Raw genomic sequence first — 27285 nt, forward strand, 5'->3', positions numbered from 1 at the left:
GGCAGTGAAGTTATTCACACTGGGAGTAGGGGCGAAAACGCTGCCGTCACCAGTTCGGAACAAAACAGCACGAAGCTGTAGGTAAAAAGCTAAAGTCGTGAGCCGGGAGAGGGGGCGCGGACGCTACCATCACCAGCAAACAACTCACTTACCTTCCGTAATCTTCAGAATCGACCCGTTGCAGCCCTGGGAGGGCGGAGAATAACCGCAACTCCGGTCAAGAGACAGGGGCTTCAGACAACGGGGAAGTTAGCGAACCGCTTGCGAGAAGAAAAAAGGAGCAGAGCAAAGGATGACACCAGGCTATATAGCTTCTGAGTGGTCATCCGGTGTCACAGGTGTGACTCTGTTGGTATAATTACTCGAACTGCGCATGCCCGAAGGGAACATTCAGTGCTTTCAGCACCGCCCTCTGGCGGTCAGTAGGGATGAAATAGAACTCATCCACACCTACAGACAGTAAACAATGTTCACTCTACCAACCGCCACTTACTGTAGAAAAATCCTACTGGACCTTAAGATATTTAAAATGTGTGTCTTATTGCTAAGAATCTGGGACAGTGGCTTTCAAATGAAATGACAAGATTTTGTTTCATATGAAAAGAGGAGTACACGACTGAGCATCAATGTAGTCACTTCTCCCCTTGGTGCAGGAAATAGGTTTTTGCAGCTCCTCTCCTGGATGAGTCCATACTAGGTGGAGCTCCCACAACTTCTTAATAGGATTTTGCATCACAACCCCCTCAGTATAGCAGCTGTTCCTGCTTGCGCACTTTTTTGTAACAATTTTTTTCCTTCCACGTAACCCTCTATTCATATAAAATATTTCATATGAATAGAGAGTTAATTCTTTGAGAGTTAATTCCAGCTTATGCAGCTGATGCAGTAACTCTGGTCAGTCAGTGTTTCCATGTTGTTTCCATGTTTCCCCAGGGGTGTTTGCCACTCGCTCCTTCTCTAAATTACGCTCCCATTCCAATTTTGTCACTAGTTGCACCAGCTCCATATTTATCTAAAGCGAAGTGGACCGTTCAGGCTGGATATCAGTTGATTAAGAGCAAAGTGGAGCTGATGTTTATTGCATTTTCTGTACTTCTATGTAACAATTTCTGTTCATATAGTTAATTAACAGCATAATAATAAACATAGGCATTGAATTAAAGAAATGGCTGAGACAAAAGATTTAAACTCGCTCATAACAGATCAAAAGAAAACAATGTGATTAGGTAACGAGCAGACACTCAAGATGCTGATAATACTGGCCAAATAACCACCATATTCATTTATTGTTCCATTTAAGGCCTACAAGTACACTGCTATAGCGCAATGACACAATCCTGGCCTGATCCAAGTCCAACCAGGGAGGGTCGCTCCCTTCTCCCGGTGAAATAATCTGCCTGGCAGCGGGCGTGGCACAGCGGCGCTTCTTCCAAATACAGTGGACCCTGGTGTTATCATCATCAGGCGTTAATGATAAACTGAAGATCACAATTCTACCCTATTATGTCGTTTATAACTTAGCATTAATGTAATAGTTACGTATTACATAATCATATGTTATGTTCCCTTTTTCTGAGGAAATTTATCCTGTTTCAAATACGAGCTATAATCCAAAATGATGAAAGGTAACAGGAAAAAAAAAAAAAACACCTGAAATACAACATTCTGTGAACGACACATATGGTTTGTTTGTTTCACCCGAGTTAATGAAATCAAAATAATGGTTAGCCGTATCCGCTAAAAGAAAACAAAAACAATGTTTACCTTTATCGGCCTCATTCTTTTGTTTCTTGCCAGAAGTTTTAGACGGTACATCATCATTGTGGGTCTCTTGGTGGTTGGTGGAAGCTGTTATATCGGCCAAAATATGGGTGTCTTCAACTGCAGGTTTGAAGCAAAAATTATCTTTTAGAAAAGGGTGCCTCATGTTAACCATTGAGCCTTAAAGAACTCAAACTGCCACTCATTTGCTCATGTTTACCATGCTCTGTCTTCTGCTTTTTGGCAGAGTTTTTCTTTTTTCCAGTTGCAGCACTTGGGTTGACACCATCCAGAACTTTGGGTTCAGCCACAGCAGGAGCATCCTTTTTGCTTGGGACAGGAGCTTGTTCGGCTTTCACCTCAAGCTGCTGTATGTCTGCTGTAAAGGAAAAGATGGAGGGAGAGGAAATATAAAGCTTTAAATGCTCTCTGTAGGGGTGAAAATCCCTCTTATCTACTGACCTGATTCCACTTTCTGCTTCTTCCTGTCTCTTTTCTTCCCAGAGGTTTGTGGAGGAGTCTGAGTTTGAATGGGAGCCTGGACAGCTTGGACCTGAACCTGCATCTCCATTTGTAAAGAGGTTGGGCTCACTTGTTTGCTAGCAAGTGGAGACGGTTCTCTCTTGTTGTTGACTGGCTTTGAGTCATTTATTTCTGACTCCTCTAAGTGGGAGGCTGCCGCCAGAGCAGCAGCAGCGGCGGCAGCAGCAGCAGCTTTGGCAGCCTTTTTCTCCTTTTTCTTCCGTTCCCTTAAACCAGAAGGAGCCTCTGAAGAGGCTGAGATTTCAGCAGAAGGTGCAGGTGGCGATGGGTCCAGGGTAACCAATGGTTCAGGTTCCTCCTCTGCCTCCACATTGGGGCTGAGACCATCAGACATGTCAAAATCCCGCAGGTCCTCTTCAGATTCTCCTCCACCACCACCACCACTTCCCCCACCAGAAACTTCCTTCCTCTTGCTTTTCTTCTTTTCGTTCTTCTTACGAGAGTCTGGCTTGGCCGATGGCAGCTTGAGGTCTCGTTTCTGCCGAGCGAGGACTTCATCATAAGAGGTTTCCTTCATGAAGAGCCAGAAGAAAAGGAACATGAGGGCGATGACCAGGGAGGGGGCCAGGATGAGAAGGTACTGAGAGTCGTAGATATCAAGCGCCATTCTAAAGGAAAGGAAGAAAACCATTACTGAGCCTTTAGACGTTATAGCACAAGATGGACCTAATGATTTCATCTCACCCTAAAAAGAAAATCCTACGGGTCCTAAAGTGATGATTTCAATTATGACAGACGTTTCCCTGCAGTCTGCATGGGCATCTTTGGTTACAAAAGTTTGAAAATCTTTGTAACCAAAGATTAAAAATAGAAAGCTTGCTCCTTGGTTTAATGCAGAGCTGCGTACTTTGAAGCAAAATGCTAGGAAACTGGAGAGAAAATATCGCTCCACAGGCCTGCGAGAGTCCTTCCTAGTCTGGAAAAATGGTTTACTGCTGTATAAGAGGACCCTTTGTAAAGCAAGAGCAGCATACTTCTCCTCATTAATAGAGGAGAATAAGAATAATCCTAGATTTCTTTTTAATACAGTTGCCAAACTCACCCAGAGCCATAGCTCTGTTGAACCGTCCATTCCACCTGCTCTTAGCAGCAATGACTTTATGGGATTCTTTATAAATAAGATTGATCTTATTAAAAATAAGATCATAAGCACTCCTCTATCCGCGATTGTACCTGAGGTAGTCATGGATCCTGAACTGGGTTTAGACTGCTTTGATCCAGTTGAACTCTCTGAATTAGCAAAATTATTGTCTTCATCTAAGCCTTCAACTTGTATGTTAGATCCAGTTCCAACCAGGTTATTTAAGGAGGTATTCCCTTTGATCTCCTCCTCCATTTTAGATGTGATTAATCTATCTCTGTTACAGGGATATGTACCTAAAGCTTTTAAGGTTGCTGTAATTAAACCTCTGCTTAAGAAACCGTCTCTTGACCCAGATGACTTGGTCAATTATAGACCTATATCCAATCTTCCTTTCTTATCCAAAATTCTTGAGAAAGTAGTTGCCAAACAAGTTTGCGATCACTTCCACCATAATGAACTTTTTGAAGAGTTTCAGTCTGGCTTTAGAGCTCATCATAGCACTGAAACAGCTCTGGTGAAAGTCACTAATGATATTCTCATGGCCTCAGATAATGGACTTGTATCTGTGCTCGTCCTGTTGGATCTTAGTGCTGCATTTGATACAGTTGACCATAATATTCTTTTAGAAAGACTTGAATATTTTGTTGGAATTAAAGGAACAGCACTAGACTGGTTTAAATCTTATCTATCTGATCGAATTCAGTTTGTTCATGTTAATGATAGATCTTCAACACGCTCAAAGGTTACCTGTGGAGTACCACAGGGATCAGTGCTAGGACCAATTCTCTTTACTTTATACATGCTCCCAATTGGTAGAATTATTAGACAGCATGGGATTAATTTCCACTGTTATGCTGATGATACCCAGCTATATCTGTCTATAAATCCAGATGAAGCTAACCCATTACATAGATTACAGGCATGTCTTGAAGACATAAAAACCTGGATGACTCTTAACTTTCTGCTTCTGAATGCAGACAAAACAGAAGTTATAGTCTTTGGACCAGAGTCTCTGAAAAAGAAACTGATTAGCCAGTCACTTCATTTGGATGGGATTAAACTGATTTCAGATAATAAAGTAAAAAATCTTGGTGTTGTTTTTGATCAGGACCTGTCATTTAGGTCCCATATCAAGGAGGTTTCTAGAATTTCCTTCTTTCATCTGAGGAACATTGCAAAAATTAGAAATATCCTGTCCAGGGGTGATGCTGAGAAACTAGTCCATGCATTTGTTACTTCAAGGCTGGACTATTGTAATTCTTTACTATCAGGAAGTCCACAAACTGTAGTTAAAAGCCTTCAGCTGATCCAAAATGCTGCAGCCAGAGTTCTAATGAAAATTAAAAAGAGAGATCATATCTCGCCTATCCTGGCTTCTCTTCATTGGCTTCCTGTTAAATCAAGAATAGAATTTAAAATCCTCCTTCTCACATATAAAGCCTTAAATGGCCAAGCTCCATCTTATATCAGAGATCTGATTGTTCCTTATGTTCCTAACAGAGCACTTCGCTCTCAATCTGCAGGTTTACTAGTGGTTCCTAGAATTTCTAAAAGTAGAATGGGAGGCAGATCTTTTAGTTATCAGGCTCCTCTCCTGTGGAACCAACTACCAGTTTTAGTCCGTGAGGCAGACACCCTGTCTACTTTTAAGGCTAGGCTTAAAACTTTCCTTTTTGATAAAGCTTATAGTTAGAGTGGCTCAGGTTATCCTGAGCTATCTCTATAGTTATGCTGCTATAGGCTTAGACTTTTGGAGGACATAGGGACCCCCATTTCATCATTCTGCTTCATTCTCTCTCTGTTCTCCTATTCTGCAGAATCTGTTAGTTCAATCTCTAACCTTCTGCTCTCTCTGCTTTTCCTCAGAGTAGCTTTGCCTCGTCTGTTCCTGTTTGGCTGTGACGTCATCCTGGAAAGAAACATCAGCTGTGCTGCTTCTATCAACACCCTTGTTTATAGATGTTGGAGATCGGCCTGTTTTCCAGTGTGGTCCTGTTTCTCTGACCGTGACTGAGTGGATGTGCTTTCTTCGTCCTCTGGCATGGGAGCTGCCTTGGAGCTCGTCTGCCTGGCTGTGTGTTTCCTGGACGGGGCCGCCTTTTACAGCTGCTTTTTGTATCTCTGCTTCTGTCTCCTTGAACCCCAGTCGGCCTCGGCAGATGGCCGCTCACACTGAGCCTGGTTCTGCTGGAGGTTTCTTCCTGTTAAAAGGGAGTTTTTCCTCTCCACTGTCGCTACAAGCATGCTTAGTGTGGGGGATTGTATTTGAGTCAATGAGTCAATGCAATCAACTGGTTTTCCTTAGATAGAAAACTTTGTATCAATTTGATCTGGTTGAACTGTAAAGTGCCTTGAGATGACATGTGTTGTGAATTTGGCGCTATATAAATAAACTGAATTGAATTAAAACAACTTCAGAAAAATTAGTATATTACAGACACACTGATGTGATGTCCCCCGTTAAGCTGCAGAGAAACGATTAACTTTTCATAACCAGTAAGGATGTTTTAGTATTTGGCTTATTTTCCGCTTCAATCAGAGATGGTGCAGTTCCATTAACCCAGTTGGATTCACAATTTAGGACAGTCCTGTTTGGAAATCTGTGTTCAAGAATCCCCCATGTCATGTTTGAGTCAGGATTAAATTCAAAAGAGAAATCAAAACCCTGGTCTCTGCCAAATGTAATCAACTTCCTCTTCCCTGTGAAATATCCAGGCAGAATTATGCCACAAATCGTCTTTGGTAAAAGAACAATTTTCTAAGGAACATCCATAGTAAGAGGAATAGAAGTGAGTGTATATAGTAGAGCAAAACCTGCAGTAAATTGAACCTGCACCAAATTCTCTAAACTTTTTTTATTTTTGCACATTCATCCTAAATAAATTTCAAATGAATATACATAAAATGCTAAAAAAGTTCATACTGATAAAGAGTGTTAAAACATCAGCACTGTAGGTATTTAGTATGCCATTTGTTTTTGGATCACTAGTCTTTTTCTAAATAAATATGGACGTCTCCATGTGTGGTGGGTGTCGAACTGACCTTACCCTATCCTATCTTACTTAGTGATATGATCCAATTAGAGCACACTGCCCCTGCCAGACAGCTCAACATCCTCTTTACAATACATTAAGTTTGTAGAGGGAACCAGAAATGTTAGCCATGTTCTGAATATCTTTTCGGGAACATGAACAAAATGGGTTAATAACACAGAAATGGGGAAAAAGACTAAAAGGAAGACGTCTTACTTTCCCATTTAGCCACTTCACCTCCATTCACACCCTCTAAAGACAAGCCTCCGGTGTTCTTAACTTACATTAGATTGGATTTGAGAGGAGCAAAAATATATCCACATGCAAGCGTCAGAGGCTGAGCTTTGCTCCAGCTGTAAACTTGGCACTTTGGTCCTTAAAGCCAGAGGAGAGGACATCCATCTGACACTGCATATTATGCATGTCTGGGGACATAATGCCCTCAAACATCATTTTTAGATAAGTGTTGTATAATTGAGTTATTTTTTGGATTACAATTTTGAGAAAAATTCAGCTGTGAATTGGCTAATCAAAGAAAGGCTGAAACGTTGATACAGATCAATGTAAAAAAGGAAATTCTATTTGTTATATTTTAGATTATAAAGGAGGGATTATTGTTTGGAAGCTAAAAAAATTCTCCCATCTTAGATGGTATTTTTAACCTGGTTATAAAGAGGTAGAAAAGGACAGTTTTTCCATGTCAATGAAAAAAACTAGGGATATAAGAGGTACCTACAAATGTTTGGATATTTCACTTTTACTTGTTAACATTACAAATTTCCCTGTTTTAATTATGTCAGATGTGTCTTTTAGGAAAGACAAGCATCTACAAAAGAATCCATACACCAACATGAAATTAAGGCCTCATATTTAGAGAATGGGCACCAGTTGTTTTAGCACTGTGCTTTCAACAGCGCAGATACCGATGAGAATTGAGCTGAAATTCTGACAATCCAGCCAGGAACTGTGTCTGATAATCAGTATAGGAGTCAGTGTCGTAGAGCAGGCCTTTAGTAATTTGGATTAAGAAGATTACCCATGATAATAGATTTAAGAATAACTTCCCACTGCAGGGCTTCCTGAGCACAGACAGGCTTAGTCTCACAGTGCAGCAGCAATTGTGTTTCAATCCTCAACTCGGGCTTTTATTTGTTCGATACCAATTTTCCTTAAGGTCCGACCTTTTGATTCTGATTTGAAACAACTAGAAAAGATTATCATCCAAGCACATACAGCTGTTATCAGAATGCCATCTATAAAAAAAAGGTGCCCTGAAATTCTGGATTCATTGCATTAAGATGCATTTGATTAAAGCAGAAAAAAAGAGAAGAAGTCTGATTTTTAAGTATGACAATCAGTGATTTATTATAGCTGTTCATAAAATATTTATACGGTTCTGATCTCTGGCTGACCTATAATTTCACCAAACTTTGATTCAGGAGTGCATTGCATTCTGGGGGATGTAGGCAGAGAAAAGGTCTCTCGGTCTATCATGGCCAAGCTACGCAAGGTTGTACAGCTCACCTCCTTTTAAAGGTTATGTTTAAATAAGGTTAGGATTACATTACATTTTTTTTCCCCATCTATTATTAATATCGGATATCAGCCCGCTGTTCGCCATAAAATAAAATTGGATTTTATTGGCCGGCATCTAAAATCTCCGACGTTTTCATGTTGTTCGAAACACTAATTCTGTTCAAAGTTTCTGCAACTCATTGGTTGATTTTACATGAGTTAGTTGTTTTCTCATCTTTAGTTGTTCAATTTTGTTCTCTGTTTTAGTAATATTCTTGATAAAGACTTATATTTTGAAGCATTTTACAGAACAAACTAAGTGATAGAAGCTGGTATATTTCATGCTAACATTGTATCGGGTCAATATCGGTATCGGCCAATTCTCAAAGCTGAAATATCAATATCGGAAATGAAAAAGTTGTTCAAGACACCCATGACTTTTTATTGATTTCAATATTAAAGGCCTTTAAAAAAAAAAGTCCTTTTAAGGCAACCACGATCTAGTTTTATTTACAGCTTGCAATAGCAAGCTGTAAATAAAACTAGATAATCAAACTCCAACAAAAGAAGGAATCTGTCTTAATATTTGTTATAACAACACTTAACACTTTAAAATCTTTAAAACTGTACTTCCTGTAATGTAAATTCCTCAAAGCTCTCAGTAAGTCTTGAAGCAACATTTATTCTTGGCACACAGAGAATGGGTGGAGGAAGTGCTGTTAAGGTTTCAGGCCTGTTCTCTTTCGTTTTTCTCATCTCACTTCTTCTCATTCCTGGGAATTAGAATGGAGGTTTCAAGTGTTCCCTTATGGAGCTCGAGCCTTGTTCCAGCATCAAAATGAGCCTCGAGGACAAAGCCCTCTTGGGCTGTTGGCTCCCTGGAATCTACCCACTTGGCTGGCCAGGCCTGCTGATTTGGCAGGCAAGGACAGTGAGGCAAGCCCTGATAACTATCATGCCTCAAGCCCAAAACAAGACTGAACAACAATCTTAAGATAATGTTTCTAAGTTGACAGCAAGCTGATTAAAATAAAAAAAAAGGTTGAGTGAAAAAAAAAATAAAATTTTTGATTAACCTAAGAATATGAATTGAAAGTAATTCCAAAGGAATTGAAAGGAATCTGCTTTTGCAGATGATCACCATCAGAACAGATGCAACGAGGTCTCTAAATTACTCCGATAAATTAAAAAGGCATTTATCTTTGCAAGAATAATGATTATAATATTAAACACTACAAACAAACCAATATGACTGTAATAACCCTTTATAGGCCAAGTTACCATTTTTGATCAATTGCATTTGACCAATAAGATCAGTGCTTGAATGATATATTACCCACTGTAAATTAAGTTGAAAGAAACAAGTCAAGAAAAATGGGGTAAAAAAGCACTTATGCTATTTTGTTTTTAAACATATTTGGGCAAGTTGGTGTTTCTTGTTATTACATTGAAATTAATTTCTGCCATCAAAATATCCATATTTTTTTAATGTTACAAAGGTAATAAGGTCTTGTCCCAGATTCCAATAACGCTATTGGCTTGAAATTTTGATTTACAAAGTATTTTACTCAGTGCCCTCTAAAGGGATAACAGTTTTTTTGTGCTTCTTTGTTTTAAATACAGGCAATCACATATTATACAATAATGTCCTTAAGTTTAATGCAAACACTTTTTATACTTTAATGTTTTCCCATTGGATGAAAGAAACAAAGTGTACACATGAAAATTTCTCTCCATAAATCAGTATCTGAGTGTTTCAGAGAACCTTTGCAAATCAGTACAAGTGCTTTCATTTTTTTGCTCATCCAAATCAGGCTGTAAATCAATGCAGTCCTTGAGATATACGCAATCAGTAGATAGGCCTGAGATAGAGAGAGACAATAAGACAAACATCCTCAGTCAGGATGGAGGGGACATCCAGTTTTAGTGCTGGAAGTGATTCTAAACCTGTCACCAAATAGATCCTGTAAGAGATTTATTAGAAGAGTCCAAAGTCCTACAAGCATCAAAAGTGGTTCAACTGGTCTAAATGTCAATGGGACACCCAGTGTGAACATTTACAGATATTCTGGGTTTGGCAGCACAGGTGCCACTCAGTGTAAATGCCAGGAATAGTTTACAGTAGCTCAACTTGTATTTGACACAGGGTGGTATCCTTTACGCCACCTCAGCACTCACAGGTGGAGCCTGCTTGGTCATGCTGAACATAACCCGCAGGGCGAGTAAATGGCAGCTGGCTGCAGGCCACGTCAAAAGCCGCCCCCCCATCCTGAAATGAACCAATTATAAAAGGGGCTTCCTGAAGCCTGACAGAAATTAGTCATCAGAAGCAGCATGCTCTCAACCTCACCTCTCCAAAATGTCTTAATAGAGCCTCTCCTTTGATCTGGACGTGATGTTATAATGAGTGACCTCACTTTCTATATTCACTTTAAGTTCAGAGAGATCCCAGCTCTGCAGTGTGGTTGAGCTAGCTTACAGAGCTAACCAATGGCTGACTGCAATCAATGCTAGCCGGTCAGTCACGTTAAATACACCGGAAATACCTCACATTTTAAACGAGCTGACCGAGCCAGGCATTAAGACATAAGAGAGGGGTGCTTGTTCCTCCCCAAAGGAGTCGACCTGCGCCCTGACGGGCCTCGTTTGCTCGTAGTATCCCAGCCTCCTTCTCTAGAAATCTCTGACCCGGCCGGTGCTCAATGCCCCCGCTCTTCCGCTGCGGCCCGTTCCCAGGCCTGCGTGATAAGCTAAAGAGCAGCTCTGACCGGGACAAGTAGCTTCCCTCACACAAAAATATCCCCCCAACATCCAATGAAACAGCAGCCTTCTGAATACCTGTGGCTTCGGTTGGCAGTTCCCCTAAGCTGGTGGTGAAATGGCGTAGTTCTGCGTTGACTCTGACAGACTCCCGACTTCCCAGGGCAGCAGCTCCAGCCTGGCTTTCTCCTGCGCTCTCCACTCCGTCACACTGTGCTCTGCTGTTTCTGGTCTGCGGGGGCGGGTCATAAGCAGCCTGACAGGGGAGCACTCGATTTATGTACCGACGTACACCGAGAGCACCTCCTAATACAGATGCTTTCCATCGACTTAACCTGTTAGTTAATAGCATTCACAAATTAAACGCAGATATAATATAAAAATATATTTAAAAGAATGATCATGTTAAGATCTACACATGCTTAATAAAGAGAGTAAGCAATATAAGAAGCTACTAGTTTCTACAGTGCTACATACAAGAATGTTTGCTAGAAAGTTTAGTGGAAGGATAATCACCCTCATAGGGTTGTGATTTAAAGTCTATTCAGAAGTGTGGAGTAGATTGAGGAGTTGAAGGGTGATGGAGTCAATAATTAAAGAATCACCAAACTCACTTACACATGGAATCAGATCACACAAGCATCTCCTAAACTAGACAGTCTTAGAAATATTTTTTTAATAAAAGAAAAAAAATGAACAAGCCTTTGGTGGATAAAAGTATTTTTAGGGGATAAAAGAACTTTTAGAAGAAAAACTTTTGTTTTATTTAATTATTTTGGAGGGTTCAGTATTGTTACGTTAATGTCTCTCAAATAATTTTTGTAAGCTATAAACCCAGAAACATCAAATAAAAAATGAGAATAAATGAGGGAAATATATTACTGTGCTTTTCAGATTTACTGTATTTTATTTGATTTCACCCTTTGGGCTGAAATGAATTACTTTCTTACAGTTACGATTTATTTTGTCATATTGTATACACATTTCATTTTTTAAAGTTCAGCCTTGATTATTAAGCAGCAGTTGTTGTTGAGCTGCTACTACTGCCTCCAGCTCCTGAAGCACTCGCTTCTTCTGGCTCAGGGGAGGAAGATGATGACATTGCTGTGAGGGTGGTAGCCGTCTGGGTTGAAGAGGCCGACGTGGTTGAAGCAGCAGTGGTGCCATCGGCAGGTTTAGCAGCGACAGAGGATGCTGGAGAAGATGTGGAAGCTGGAGGGGGCCGGGAGGAGCCGGCTGGGGATGATTCAGCATTTGGCAGGGGAGCATCTTCCATGTATTTTAATTAAAATACATTTTGAGATCTATTACACAGAAACTAACCGGCATTTTTGTATGATTTTATTTAAATAATCTTTCAAAGCTATATTTAGTAAAATATTGTAAATGAGCCAAATGCTTTTTGAACAATTGCTAGTTCACTTACCAACATAGTTTGAATATAAAAAGCGGGTAAAGTTAAACTTAACTCTGTCATTTACTTTAACTGCTGAGTGCCAAGATATGATTCTTTTGTGCAGATAGATTTTCCATTGTTGTTTTTTGTTTTCTTGTTTCATATTCTGCTGAAATTTAAATAATATATATTAATTAAAAATGTATGTATTTCTTTTGTCATTTTGTCAGGCAATGTTTAAAATTGTAAATGGTAAATGGCTTGTACTTGCATAGCACGTTTTTTAGGTCAGGAAACTTGACCAAAGCACTTTGTCTTTGAGAAGAGTTCATAGTTCTCACCTTACGACCTGTGTAATCAACGCATATTTTATGGATAAACCTTGTGTGACCGTTTATTTTCATCATGAGAAAGAATCTGTTCATTAAATATCTCTTTTACAACAATTTAACAGAAATACACAATAAGACAAACTATTATAGTAATAAAGGTGTGTTTTCCTTTCTAAACAGGATAACCTATCAAATAAATAATGAATATATCTATCTGTTCTTTACAACTGCATGTATTTGAGTGGAAGAATAGACCCTGGACAGTTTACAGCTCAATCAAAGCACAACAGAGTTACATAAACAACCAAGAGACACATATAACCTAAGGAAAATGTATAATTACCAATTAACAATCAATGGAGAAATGTATTTCTTGTATTCGTCTCCCTTTTTGAAGGACAGAGTCCTTCATTCCTTCCAGTCACATACTGGCTAATCCCCGGAGTCTGTGGGTCTTGCTGGGCTTGCAGCCTGCAACTCCGCCTCATACTGCCTCTTCAGTCCTTTCAGATACATGCGCAGGCTCTCTGGGTCAAGTCTTGAATTTCTGGCAGTCTGCAATAGGCGAGTGGCCAGGCGGTACACTGCTCTCTGTCTCTGTGTTTCTGGATCAGTGGGATATTTGGCCTGGAAATGACAAATAGAAGCCAACTAAAGGTTTAATGTTAGACTCTATAGTTTCATGTTGTGTTGCACTTTTAAAAGCAAGAATGCGTCGTCTTTAGAGTATAAAACAGAAAGCTTTTGCAGCATACTGATGTAGGGATGCTTTCCTGCAGCCCGATCACTGCTGATGGGAATAGAGCTAGAAAGCTGGCAATCATGGAAAATTGATGTCTAGAGTCACATCAGAACAAAGTTCTGATTTTTATTGTTAAAACGATACCATTTTCTATCCGGTACAAAAAATGTAAAAAAAAATTTTTTTCATTGGTTATATACAATAGCAATGAAAGACATTATTATCAGTCATTGTCAAGTAAAAAGATTTTGAACACTTTTAAAAAACCTTTTCAAAGCAGGGTAAGAAAAAGCAATATCTAAATCTGATCTTTGTGAATATTACCAGAAGCTGCTGGCTGATTTTAGAGGCCATTGACTTCGCCTCTTGGATTATACTAGGAGGAAGTGAGGTCATCTCAGCGGCTCTCAGACCTAAAAATAAGGGCACCGGGATCACTGTCATAGCAAGCTTCAACAAAACTCCTAAAATACACTGACTGGTTACCATAGTGCTTTTCCTCATAGCACCCTCGACTCAGCAGATATGTATACACCACTTGCTCTGTGCCAGAGTCTCTGCTGCGTGTGTGCTGAACCTCCATGTGCTGGTTTTCCACGTTAGGATAGAGAGACTCCAGCTGACAGAGCTCTAAAAAGTGTGTAGCAAACAGAGTGAAGGCCTGCAAAGAAAAGAAAATAACAGGACACACCTTCAAGTTTAAAGCATTTATTAAGCGAGCGGCTTTCCTTTTGTTCTGCTGCGTCATGTTGACCAGGGAGGCATACTTTAAACAATTAGAAAGGACTTAGAAGTCTAATGAACACCAAAGGAATCTGAGTTGTCTGGTTTTTAATTCTCAAATAGGAGCGGCTGAGCTCAACTTTGCTGACATGTGCTTTACCTTTAGGCCAAGGAGGAACTCACAAACTGCATGACAGATTCCAATGCCTTCCTCAGCACTAGTGCCACGCCCCAGTTCATCTATGATGATCAGTGACCTGTCACTCGCATTGTGTATAATATACGAGATCTCAAAGGAATGAAACAAACAATGTTATAGGGATTAAGCACTCCTTTTAATTACCGGTATTACGTGAACAATTGTGTGCCATCTTTGTGCAAAAACAACAACCTACCTCCTTCATTTCCAACATGAAGGTGGAGCAGTTGGTTTCAAAGTCATCATCAACACCAATTCTGGTGAAAATCTGATCAGCGATCCGGAACGAGGCATACTCCGCTGGGACGAAAGAGCCTCGAAGAATCAAAACACAGGATTCATGATGCTTGGTGAAGTTAGGCACGCTGCATGGTTTATAAGGCTGGGATATTAGCAGCTGACCTATTTGGGCCATGATCTGACACAGCGCCACCTGTTTGAGGTATGTGGATTTGCCGCTCATGTTGGGCCCTGTTATGATGACAAAATTGCTGCCCTCGGAGATGTAGCTATTGTTCGAGACCGGCTGCTGTCGGGCCAGTCGCTCCAGAATGGGGTGACGACCTTGCTTTATGGCCAGGGTGTCTGTAAACTCTGGACGCACTGCCAGCCACAGAAGAAAAACACATACACGTCATTACAAGCTGCTGTTGGATTTTTCCTGCATATGACATATGTTTATGCAAATAAAATACTGTAAAAGCATCTGCAATGATCAGCACTGCTTTTAATCTAGGATGTATCAAAATTTATGGATTAGCTGCAGGAATATACACTGGGAGAAAACGGATAGATAAAAAAGCACTGGTTGCAGAGGGTTGGCGGCTGCAGTTGTCTCTGCAAATACAGCACATCAGTGAGAGCTTATGTAAGAAGGGTAATCTGAGTGCAAGCAGGCTGGGACAGAAGTGGGGGGGCAGGCAGTCAGCACGCATCAATGGAGAGACAGTTTCAGACAGCTGAGGGCCAGCAATCGCCACCCACGTGGGTGCTGGGGGTGGCGCTGCACACAAAAAGAACTGAGGCCAGCAGAGATTTAAGCCTAGTAGATCAGTTCACAGCTGTCTAATGGAGCCGCCCTCCCCGGGACAACAGATCAAACGTCATGAAGAGGACGGTATCTAGAACTTCACCAGAATGTGTGAAAAGTGGGATTTAACTACAAGCTATCTCACATCTTTTCACCTGAAACTATTTTTTTTTATTTCATTTTGGGCTAACACATTTGTAAAGAGGAAGGAAACAATAACAGATGGTTTAAAATTTGGTAGTTTATTTCCAAATACAAATCACTGTAGATAGACCAAGCCACAGCATTATGCTGCCACTGCCAGTTTTCACATTAGATGTGTTAGTTGGCACAGATTTGAGCTTGGATAATTTGTTTTTGTCCCACAGGACGGTGAACCTCTACCTTGCTCTAATAAGGGCTTGAACAATTAATTATAATAATTGTAATAAATCTAATATTGAAATCACCTGCAACTTATTTTGTAATTGATTAGTTGTTAAGTGGAGTAAACAGACATACAGATCTTAAAACATGCCATTTGCTAAAGTAACAACCATCCCAGAGCAGTAATCCCTATGTCACAACTGTATAATATTTATATTTATTTACATATTTTGCATTTCTGATTAAAAAAAAACTGTCCTTTGTCAGTAAATATTCTATACTCAGCAGAGATTCCTCGAATTGCCCATTTTTGGTCAAATTGGCTCAAAAAATTCTACTAGCCAATATTTTCTTTCCACGTATGAATTGGTTCAGGAGGTAAGGCCTTGTCCTGTACTCGGTGGGATGCTGGTTAAAATCCCCATACTGTTTGCATCAGCCCTTGCGTCCTTCACTCTCCTTAGTGGAAAGGTTCGCTTGTCAGTCTGCCACAGTGCAGCTGTGATTACCATGTTACTAACCAGCATCAGAGTGTGAATTACTGAAGGTAGTGTGAAGCACACTGAAGTCCTTACTCTAAACAGAAAGCTATATAAGTAAAGGTTATTTATCATTAACAGATTAATCAATTTGCAAAATAATCATTAAAAGCATTCCAAGTCTGAAAGCCTTTGTAGAAATGTCCTGTTTTAGATTCCATATATGTTTTCATCAACTCGGACCAGCGTCTATCTCTACTAAAGAAACGTATTCTCACCACACGATGCTGCCACCACCATGCTTTACCATGAGAATCTATTCAGGGTGAACTGAAGTGTTTTTGCCACACAGATAATTTTCCATTTCATCCAAAATTTTAGTCTTTTCTAAATGCTGATAAGGTTTTGGGTTCTATGTGACAAACTGTTATAAAGAGGAAAGGTGCATGAAGTGTCATTGAACTGGTTCATACTCACCATAATCTGAGATTGTGCATGCACTGGCCAGCGAGAGCAACATGTCCAACATGGAAACAGTGTCAGAGAGTTTATAAAGGCAGTGGATGTGCTCATGGATTCCGGTTAGCAGCTGGCATATCACCCTGTTAAAACACACAGGCATCATTAGTTATAAATAGCACCCTCTAGTGGACATTAACTGATTAAAGTTATTTTCTGCAAAACATTCCAAGATTGTGACTCGTTATTGTTTGAGTGACTAAGAAAAATACTGTGTAGCGTTATTAGAGCTTGAACACAATATGAGTTCATAGAAATATTTCAAAGCTCTGAAACGTCATAATAATCTTGGATAAATATGCATTAAATTAAATAAATACATGAGATTAACTTATCTAAATGTGATTTCTTTTGGAAAGAAAATACGAGCAGGAATAAATGTTTACTTATCAGTCAGTGCTGCAACATTTGCAAAAACATTTTCAAAAATGAATAGATAACAATTTTCTTACACATAAGACATGTGAAATATTTCCCTCAGAGCCTCATCGCAGCGTCCATTCATCTTTATTAGGTTTGCAGTAGTGAAGCTGTAGTTGTTCCTGTACTTACTGACCTGAAATAAAAGGTCTTCTGTTGGCATGGAGTCAGCTTAAGTGACTAATAATGTGTAAAGACATTTAAAGGTATAGTGGAGGATTTTTGACTTAGAAAAAAAAATGTACATGCGCAACCCTGTACCTGTTCTCAAGAGGGAACGCCTATTAAGGATGTGCAAGAGCATGCACAAGCCCATTTCTCCTCATGCGCGCTCTGTTTAAAAGGTGCTGTCTGCATTGCTCATACAAGCTTACTTTCCACTATGTCAGACTCACCATCATTAAGTGAAAATGTGGACGAGCACATAGGACGGCCTTACGTAAACATATCACCAGAATGATTGACAGTTAGGAGGACCACTTATTTAGATGATCCACCCATAAAAAGAACATCCTCCCTTATACCTTTAAGTCTTTAGAGGATCCTACCTTGATGAACTCTTGGGGGAGGATGCCCTCAGGTAAGACCACTCCATCCAGCTTCATCTGGATAAAGAACCCTCGAGACGTGCTGAAACTGGTGCGCAATGGTAAGCCGTATTTCTCCCCTAACTGGTTCACCAGTCCTGTACACAGGAATGAGACAGACACAGAGCCACCGGCTACAGATATAGCATTAAAACAATGCAAAAAGAGAGTTGCACTGGGTCCTCTGTCATGACCACCTGCAATGTCGTCTACAATCTCAGTGTAAACTCTGCGAGCAATGTCAAGGAACTCATTGATGTTGGGCCGCACAGCGTAACACTTCTGGGTCCGCATGTTCAGGCTGCCTTTTAAATACGTGGTGTCATCATTTACCACCGTCTTGATCTGTTCAAGGATCAACTCGAATCTGAGGGATACAGAAAGCATGCCCTGGTTCAAGAAAGTAAAGAATAGATAATATAATGTATGGCTCTAGCCAAATCTATTGGCACCGCGGTAAAGATGAGAAATAAGCTGGAAAAACAAAGATCTTTCAATGCAAAATCACTGTCTCACACCACATAAGTGGAATATATGGTCTTTAATTCGAGTACATTTATTCAGTGCAGATAAAATAGAATTTTAAGACATTTTCTTGCTTTTTGTTTTTTTTATTAAACTTTAACAACACATTTTTAATGTTTTTAATAATATCAAACCTTTTATGAACATCTACTGGGAAATCAAAGACTTTTTATTTTTCTTGGGGAACAGATATCATGTGATATTGGTCTATTTCTCTTAGCCAGAGGTCATTAGTCTGGATGAAGACCCGTATTTATCTTGTGCATAAAAGATCGTCATGGCAGCAAATCATCTCCAAAGTCTTTTTTCTGGAAAGTACTTTGAAAATTAATGTCTTGAGGGTCACAAAGTGTTCAAAGAAACCACTATCTACATGGCAGCTGGTTGTATCAAAGGTATCTAGCAACTCAACAACAACTGATGCAAAAACAGTTTCTCAACCATCACAAATTTGAAGACTCTACTACTGGAACTATAAATAAAAATTCTATTTACTTTAGACAGATGAAACTGAAATTTAGGTTTTTCTGCAACAAAAGCTGCAGCTCTGCTTATTGTTCCACAAAGGATGAATGTTTGGAAAATCACTTCATGTCCACTGCTATGTACTGTATGGTGGAGGATATGTGATGCTATGGGCTCTTTCTATGAAAAAAAGATCATTATCAGTTTTTCTTTAATCTTTCTTAAATTCTTCAATTATGGCTATTGCTATGGCAATTGGGTCCTATTCTGCTGCAGAATAAAACTTAAATATAGGCAGATGGTAGGCAAAAAAAACACAAAACACAAACAAAAGGATATTAAATTGTAGCAACAGGGGAGAAAAAACTGGGAAGAACAGAAATATAAAAAAAACTGAGGAAAAAGAAACAGTATGTGAAAAAATGTTTATATGAGCCATTAAGTGTTAGTCAGAAAGGGTTGCGTCTGTACTGACCAGAAAAAAAATCCTAACATGGCGTCTTTTACACTTTAAATAAATGCACCCAAACTACAGGTTGTTTCTTTCAGTTCGGTGTCTGTTATGCTGCTGCAGCATATGATTCATTTATTTAATTTTTTTGTACATATCTTTACCGGGTGCCAGTAAAAGTGGTTATAAATGTTCAGATTTTGAATCAAGAAAACCTTTGTACCTGTTGTCCTCAAGCGTAGTGCTGTATGCTTTTAGAAGAGCTGTGCTGCATGTCTTTAACTCCGTCTGTTTAATATTTGTAATATTTAGCTAGCTTTTTTAAAAATCTAAATCATTGTATATATGTTTACTGAATGATTACCAGCAGGTACAGACCCTTAACTGTGGCACCAGATCCAGTGTGTGTTTCAGCTGGATGACATGCGTGATCTTTGATTCAGCAGCTTGAACCTGGACGGGTAACATTTCATTAATGACAAATGAACAAGTAAATGACTAAAAAAGCTAATTTCTATGCAATGTAATTGTTACAATTTTGTTTGACTCTCAAAACTGTGAAAAATACAAAAAAAACAAAAAAAAACACACCGTTTCCTGCTTTGGGATCTGAATGAGAACGGAGAGCAGCCGATCAATGTCAAGGAAATGACCTATGGCTGAGAGTTTTCAAAGAACACACCGTCGGGTGTTATGTGAGTACATTAAAACTGGATGTATGAATAAAAAAAGTGTATCTCATAAACCATTCTTCAGGCCGAAAAAGAGCTCCTCATTTTGCAGCAGCTCTTGTATGGCGTCCAAGCGAGTGTTTATGGTGTCCACATCAAGCAGAGGCTCCAAAATATTGGAGCGCAGCCTCCTCAGTCCACCTGGCGTTTTTGTATGATTCAGTACTCCTAAAAGAGTATATTCACTTCTGTCCAAAGGCAAACAAAGACAGGTTGAAAGAGCATTCACTTACTCAGCCACTGGATAAAATCCTGCCACAATGTCTCTTACCTGTGGTCCCTGTTGTTGAGCACCAACTCCAAGTTAGCTGCAGATGCTGAGTCAATCATTGCCGTCTGTTCGCTCCCTTTAAAGATCACTTTTAGAGACTTGGATGCATAAAATGAGCTCTGGATAAACTCCAGGTATTTCAGCAAAGCAGCAGCAGTTGCTAGGCAATAATACCTAAAACAGCAATGATATAAGGTAGAGAACAAGTGTGGAGTTGCAGTAGATTAACACTGACCATAAGAGGTTAGCATAATCAGCATGAATTTCATATTAGTTTTAAGATTTTCTGATAACTGCTCCCTCCATTAACTGCTCCTCCCCGCCAAAAAAAATCTATGTAAATGTTAGAACTATTATATTTCAATATTTTTATCATCATTCAAAAAGATAAATGACACTTTGCTAACTGTCCTTAACAAGCTGCAGAGAAATTTAGTATCTCATTTTCGGAAGCAACTATTCTAACCCAAAATGTCAGATTTTATTTAAGTTATTTAAATCTTTTGGTTTGCTAGCAGTGGCGCGATTTCTCATTGAATTCCAAGAGTTAATTTTATACAACTTTTACTGTCATTTTTTATATACAGAGTGTATTACAACACGAAATTTCATTTTGTACAGCTTTCATAGCGTTTCCATTTCCTAAAGTGCAGCAGTGATCAAATGTAAACAGAAAGGAGGAAAAGCATAGTGCAAAAAAACAAAAACGCATTGATATGGAAGTTCAGAGCATTAAAAATGTATGGTGCAAATATGTAGAGTTTTGGATTGGTGTTATCAGTTTGATGTAAAGTCAGTGACATGATTAGGTTTTTTCACAACAATTCAGCTGTCTGATGGTGGGGAAGAATCTGCTGGACCTGAATCAAATGCTGCGAAGCCTCTTCCCAGAGGCTAAACACCCCATCATTGTCAAACTACATAAATGTATTCATTAAACAGCATTAAATATGCACTAAAATGCACCTGATTTCATGAGTATGCTTCTCATTAATCAGCTGTTGAGCTTCGGCCTACTGAGGTAAGCAACGAGAAAGTAGAGCACTGATTGGATAAAACTCAAAAATACTTCACTTCCAGTGAGGCTCAACCTCTTAGGGCTGGTCATGAAGCTGGCTGCACGATGCTGATTGGCAGACATATTTAAGGATTTTTGACTGACAGGGGCCAGACAGCGAGGACGTTTTCCTCATGAGTCCAGAGGGAAAAGTGATCATTTAGTCAGAACAGTCATGTTGTGTTGAACTCTCGCCATGGTTTTTGGAGTTTAATATTTCAGAGCGCTTCACAACAACTATTTTCACCAGTGGTAGTGATGTGTTTTATGTGTTTGAAGATTTGTTAATGCGATATGTGACGTTTGGATTTAAATAACACTACTGAGCCTCGCCTGTTTCAAAGAGCTGCAGCCACTACTGTTTCTCAATCCTATTGAAAATTGATCAAACATGCTCAAAAAAAGCAATAAAAAATAATAAATTCAGAGTAAAAAGCTACAAAAAGGGCTTGATTTTGTTTTCATCTTTCAAAGACACAATCCTCTAAATACATACACTATATTGCCAAAAGTATCTATCTTCCCACTTTTACATGTACATAAACTTTGATAACATCCTATTCTAAATCTCAGCCATTTTAAATATTTGGTAAACATATCCCACAATGTTTAGGGGAGGAGTTCATGGATGAGAAACACAAAGCTGCAGCATCCGCTCTCATTCATCCCAGAGGGGTTCAACGAGGTCAAGGTCAGGTTTCTTGACTCAAAACTGGATTCACATGCAGCCACAGGACTGTTGGGAATATCTAAATTCAATGATTTGGTGCTGTGACCCAATACTTTCTGCAGTATACCCTATATTTCAGCTTTAATGTACAAATTCTAATATAAATCCTATTTTTTAAGATTTAGCTTTAATTAGAAACTTAATCTCACCACTCCAAAGATGAACTCTTCATTTTTTTTTTTATTAAAAGCTTGAAATAATATGACATTTATGCTGTTGATGAACTTCAGAGCTGCATTGTGTTTCTTCTCTGCCATAGACTTACTTTGCTTGAACCTCCATTAAAACGGTGGCAAACTCAGGAGCACACAGCTGTTGTATGTACTCCAGCCCCTTCTTCTCATTATAGTACTTCCTCTGGATCGCAGTGATGGCTACACCCTGAGAAAAAAGATTAATGCATGGAAACATTATTTCAACAACAAATATTCTCATGAAGTTTAACCAGAAGGCATCTAGCAGACATCGATGTATGTTTATTTATTTAAAATATACTTAAGGAGAAGATTTTTCATGTATTCATACCGGATAATTCTCTGTAATTAGCTTAAAGAGTTTTGTCCCTTTTCCCTTTTCACTGGCTGTGTCTGGCATCAAGATTTCCACAGGCATTAAGATGCGAATCCTGGTTATAACCTTTGGGGGCAAAAATTAGGAAAATAACAAAGCGAAAAAAGAGGCAACTACATTTTGGATTTTATGTTCTTCTTTTAGGTTTTATCATTCCCTGGAAAGAAATGAACAGGTTACCTTAGCATATGTCCCTGTGTCTGCAAACTGAGAAAGTACAAGCTCTGGACATTTTAAGTCAATGCAGGCCATGCCAATCTCTCCTCTGGCCAAACCTCGCCCTTCCACTATTGCTACTATCACAGAGGCTGCAGAGGTGGAGGAGGCAGACGAGCTGCTTGTTCCTGTCAAGAATGATCATTTGGGCTGAATAAAACAGTTACATCTCAGAACATATTTCAATCTGTAATGACGTAGTATGTCAACCAGTGGGGCCAGCCGAACCCGGGGTCCTCCTGAGCCTGGGTGTTCCTCCGGGGAAACGAACTGAACAGCTTTCAGAGGAGGAAGACACGAGGACCGATGAGGTTGTCCTTCCCAGCCTGATATCACTCTGGCTCTGACCTTCAACAACAAAGCTGAGTCAAAGACAACATTTATCAGGTGGTCCCACTCCTATTCTACCACTGACAGTCAGAATAAAACCAGACAATAGCATGTTTTATGGCGCCTAATTTGAGCTTCCGTAAAAAGAAGGATTTGGCAAGGCTTGAAAGCTGTATTTTATGGATTTTTTCTACTCCGTCTGACTGAACTTAAACTGATTAAGATATACTATATAAAGACTATAGATTACATTTATCAGATTTGTATTTGTATATTGTTTTGACATCATTATTGTGAGTTCATAATATTGTGTTGACTATTAATACTGAAAACACCAGAAAAAGGTTGATAAAAACCACTGAGGTGAACTGTTTTAAGCTAACAGGTCGGGGAAAAGATCAAAGGGTATGGTCACTTTTTAAATGGACTGCAAGCTAGCTTTTTTGTACTTTTTTAAATTACCTGAGGTTATTCCGGATTGGGGTGGAGCACTGGTTGTAGCGGGAGTGTCAACCTCTGAACTGCGGTAACAGGGAGCAGAGGAGAGGGATGCGGGACAGCAGGATGAGGCGGTGGTTTCCTTTAAGCCTCTTCTTCCACAGGTTTGTCCCCATTCTGAGGTCTCACTGTCGGTTACCTCATCTGTGCTGCTCTGAAACATGTTGACTCTCACAGAGAAATTATAATAAAAAAGAATTTCTAACCTGCGTAGGTTTATATCAACGTATATTATTTAGACTTAAAAGGGTTGTAGTGTAATCCTTTGAACATATTTCAATGAGCTAGCAAAACTTGCTATTCTAAGAGCCACCGGAAGTTAGCGTTTGACGATCACGATCCGTTCTGCGCATGCGCCGTCAGCTCATTTGCGCATGCGCATCCAGTTACACATTCGGATCGTCCTTGATTTTATTTTGTTAAAAATACCTAAATGACGTTTTCTTTCCCAAAAAAATATAGTAAACATACTAAAATATAACTTGTTAGCGGTTAATAACGTATTTCCTGATAAAAAGAGATGCCTTAAAATCTTTTCTGTTTTATCACTCGTTTCTTACCGACCTGCACCAGAAATGGGATCTAAGCCACTTTCTGTGGCTAACTTTTCCGGATTTAAACATAAATCTAGTCTTTTTGAGTTTTATGTTTTCATTTTCGCCTTATGCCATATAGTGCGTAATCTAAGGAAAGAAAGAACTAAAATGCAGATAAACATGGTTTAATCAGATTTTGCCGAACTGCTCTTAGCATGTCTAATGATGACGTCAGAGAAGCGGTTTACCGAAAAAATTTTGAAAAGCATAAACAGTCTCACAAAAGTCATAAAACATTTTTTAACAGATGCGTATTGGTATTCTTTAGTGAGTTAATAATAGAAATAAGTTGTTTTAGTACCATAATTTCATTATTTATGGACAGCCTGCTGTTCCTGGGAAATGAGAACTTTATTTTGAAAGGTAATATGCTACATGTCTGGTTCCATGTTCATATTATTTATTAATATTGTATAAAATGTAATAATTTTAAATGTACCGAGCTTAAAAAATAACATGAAAAAGAGGAATTTTAATTAAAAAAACATTCATTTTTATGATTATTTCACGATAGGCCACAAAGAAAAAAAATATTAGCGATTGCATCTGATTGTTATCCTGGATTAGCCATATTTTCGGGAAGAATACCGTGAATTTCAACCTAAACGTCGACTTCAAATCCCCTAAATGTTGTCCACTCAGTCTTATTCTGAAAAACAAAGTCATACCGGAAGTTCATTCCTAGCAGTGAAACGGTTCTTAGCCAACATGGCGGCACAAACAGACGACAGCAAGTATTTTGTGAGAGAAATTGAAAAGAATGACGGCTGCGTCTTAAGAATGAAGCAGTGCTATATGGGAGACGTTGGCTGCGTGGTCTGGGATGCTGCAATCGTTCTCGCTAAATATTTAGAAACTAAACAGTTTTATGAGCCGTCGACAGGTGTCAACATGTGGTGTGGAAGGACTGTGGTGGAGTTAGGAGCTGGGACAGGAGCCGTTGGTTTGATGGCAGCAACACTGGGGTGAGAATCTAGATTGAAACCTCACCTCATTTTTATCACACCACTCCTTTAATCTGTCTGATTCTCTTTGGATCTCCATTTATATGTTTGTTTTTTGTCTTAACAGTGCTCAAGTCATAGTTACAGACTTGGAAGATTTGCAGACCCTCCTGAGTGCAAATATTCAAGAAAACCAGCCACTCGTCAAAAGTGGATCCATATCTGCCAAGGTACTAAAATGGTTTGTAGCTCTGTTTGATATTGCAATGAAATATGTTGTTCGCAAGCTGCATATTTGCTATACCTTAACCCTCTTTCTTTTCCTTCCAAGGGGTGAAGATGTGTCTGAGTTATTGCCTCATCCACATTACATTCTTATGGCAGATTGCATATATTATGAGCAGGTACTCTACACATTTTCTACTAATCACTCTTTAAAGAATGTGAAAAGACATAGAATCCTTCATATTCCCACAGACTGCCACTCTGGGTCCCTGAGCAAAAAGACTCTTAAACTCACACTGCTCCCCTGGCGCTGCACAATGGCAGCCCACTGCTCCCCAAGGGGATGGGTTAAATGCAGAGAGTTTTTTGTAAAATAAAATCATACAGTGCAATGTCAATAAAAGCTGAAAAAAACTCTTAAAACATTTACTTTTATTATGTTTACATATTATTACCTTAAATCTACACATCTCACCTACTTTGAGTGTCCAGATTTCTGGGATTAGAGAACGTTTGTTTGATAATTTTTAACATGTAATTGATTGTTTATTATGACAAGCCTATTCACCTTGCAGCTGAGCTGTAACTAACCGCACAGCCAGAAGTAAAATCCGATGGTTTAGATTAGAAATGGATCAATACATAGACTGGCCCACATTGGTGATATGAGCGTTCATCATCCGATTCATTTGTGCATTCAGCAGCCGTGTGTTAAGATGATGTGAAGTGCATTCATTGCTGCTACCACCACTACTGAGGCTTCAGTCTGCTCATCAAACGATGTTTTATTCATTTAAAAAGGCTATTTTAAGTTATGATCTTATTTTCTAAAAGAAAATGAGTGTTGTGTAGTATCAAAATATTTCCAAAACATTTAGGACTATATCCTGAATTTAAGAAAATTACATAATTATATTTTAACAATTTATTGTACCAGCTGTTATTAACTGCAGACTGAATAACAGCAATATGTTTTCTTGCACATCGTTAAACTTAAATATATTTATAAGATATAACGAAACAGGAACCTCATGAAGTGATGATGTTTTTCAGCACCTGGAGGTCAATTCTCTTAAGCATGTTCGAAATCAAATGCGAATTAATAACCCACCTGTCGTTCTCGTGGGATGTTGGAGTCGGTTTTTGTTTTTGTCTCTGAGCTTTGGGTTAGGCCATTTGAATCATAATGTTCCAGGACAGAGTCATTTATCCTTGGAAGCAGAAACATCAATCCTCCCCACTGTTTAGTGATTGCATTTCTGCTAGTTTGTTTGGGCGACGTAATGCTCAATTTGGACAACTTCATGCTTTGAGTGATTTTTTGACTTGTTTTTGTTCTTTTTGCCTCTCCTCTGTAACTAAGGGAAGATTTTCATCCTGGTCATTTAGTTGTGATAACAGAAAGTTTGTGTTGCAGTGGACTCGCATCACCTAGATATCTAGTTTAGATAAAAGAATATTCATGTGTTATAAAATTACCCAGAACAAATGTAGGCCTAAATCCATTTAATTAAACACCTAAAAATCCATGTTCATATAAGATCAGTCGAATCTCAGAGGTTGTGAATACTTTATTCTAATATGAGACAGCAAAAAGTATTTTTCCATTATATTTCTCATTTCATTTTTTAATGGGTACATTTCTACAGTCTATTAGTCCGCTGGTGGAGACCTTGAAGCAGCTTTCTGGACCAGAAACCTCCATTATCTGTTGCTATGAGCAACGCACCGAGGGCGTTAATCCAGAAGTGGAGAGGAGGTTTTTTGAGGTATGAATAGAAACATTGGCTTAAAACATCCTTTTTACTGCTATTTACCACCTCACTTTTTTTCCCCCACAGTTGCTGCAACAAGATTTCACTTGTGAAAAGATCCCTTCAGACAAACAGGACCCAGAGTTTAGCAGCCCTGACATCCACATTCTGCATATTCAAAGAAAACACTGATCTTCTCGCATGACGTTTGCTGTGCTATTTAGATTTCTACCAGTTATAGAAAAGAAAAAAACGGACTATGACTCACAACAACCTTAAAGCCTACAGTCTGTGACTTTTTTATCTTTTTATATTTGTAGAAAATAATTGGATTTTTTTATGGAATAAAAACGTAATATTCTGAAAATCAGTTTTGCTCCAAGATTCTTCCTTGAAATATTATCATGATGGAAATAAAAGGCTTTTTGTTTTTA

The 27285-nt window shown here is 39.0% G+C and overlaps 3 protein-coding genes across 7 annotated transcripts in view; 1 reads left to right on the forward strand and 2 right to left on the reverse strand.

The window, feature by feature from the left end:
- Positions 1–10927, reverse strand: part of ktn1 (kinectin 1) — a 34625-nt gene extending 23698 nt beyond the window's left edge. For 2 of the 5 annotated variants that reach the window (XM_038291351.1, XM_038291347.1), the window contains exons 1-4: positions 10774–10927; positions 2224–2912; positions 1982–2140; positions 1765–1881 (exon numbers count right to left, since the gene is read on the reverse strand). In XM_038291351.1, the coding sequence (XP_038147279.1) occupies positions 1765–1881; positions 1982–2140; positions 2224–2911 (964 nt within the window). In that variant the 5' untranslated portion in view covers position 2912; positions 10774–10927. Of the gene's footprint in view, positions 1–1764; positions 1882–1981; positions 2141–2223; positions 2913–10773 lie in introns of those variants that run through there. The other 3 variants (XM_038291350.1, XM_038291348.1, XM_038291349.1) reach the window with 2 other exon arrangements.
- A 1550-nt stretch (positions 10928–12477) lies between these two features.
- Positions 12478–23668, reverse strand: msh4 (mutS homolog 4). Its single transcript, XM_038291352.1, has 20 exons — positions 23297–23668; positions 22715–22852; positions 22469–22632; positions 22244–22354; positions 21984–22099; positions 19932–20105; positions 19676–19848; positions 19521–19588; positions 19308–19382; positions 19153–19217; positions 17686–17855; positions 17450–17586; positions 16934–17037; positions 16440–16564; positions 14490–14690; positions 14284–14402; positions 14049–14177; positions 13652–13826; positions 13490–13578; positions 12478–13050 (listed from the first exon to the last, which is right to left on the reverse strand). Exons 1-20 carry the CDS (start codon positions 23493–23495, stop codon positions 12856–12858), a joined length of 2727 nt encoding a protein of 908 aa, XP_038147280.1. The 5' UTR covers positions 23496–23668; the 3' UTR covers positions 12478–12855.
- Positions 23669–24593: 925 nt separating this feature from the next.
- vcpkmt (valosin containing protein lysine (K) methyltransferase) lies at positions 24594–27285 on the forward strand. Its single transcript, XM_038291400.1, has 5 exons — positions 24594–24893; positions 25000–25113; positions 25204–25276; positions 26747–26866; positions 26939–27285. The coding sequence occupies exons 1-5, from the start codon at positions 24637–24639 to the stop codon at positions 27041–27043; spliced, it is 669 nt and encodes a 222-aa protein (XP_038147328.1). The 5' UTR covers positions 24594–24636; the 3' UTR covers positions 27044–27285.

The sequence above is a fragment of the Cyprinodon tularosa genome, unplaced genomic scaffold (assembly GCF_016077235.1).
Source record: "Cyprinodon tularosa strain WSP-4 unplaced genomic scaffold, ASM1607723v1 ctg3, whole genome shotgun sequence".
Lineage (NCBI taxonomy): Eukaryota > Metazoa > Chordata > Actinopteri > Cyprinodontiformes > Cyprinodontidae > Cyprinodon > Cyprinodon tularosa.

Coding starts and splice junctions, on each gene's coding strand:
- msh4 (XM_038291352.1), bottom strand. CDS start 23,495: ATGTTTCAGAGCAGCACAGATGAGGTAACCGACAGTGAGACCTCAGAA. Junction 19,849..19,931: donor CTCAACAACAGGGACCACAG/GTAAGAGACATT, acceptor GCCTTTGGACAG/AAGTGAATATACTCTTTTAG. Junction 17,587..17,685: donor GATTGTAGACGACATTGCAG/GTGGTCATGACA, acceptor TCCTGTGTACAG/GACTGGTGAACCAGTTAGGG.
- vcpkmt (XM_038291400.1), top strand. CDS start 24,637: ATGGCGGCACAAACAGACGACAGCAAGTATTTTGTGAGAGAAATTGAA. Junction 25,114..25,203: donor TCTGCCAAGGTACTAAAATG/GTTTGTAGCTCT, acceptor TTTCCTTCCAAG/GGGTGAAGATGTGTCTGAGT. Junction 26,867..26,938: donor TGGAGAGGAGGTTTTTTGAG/GTATGAATAGAA, acceptor TTTCCCCCACAG/TTGCTGCAACAAGATTTCAC.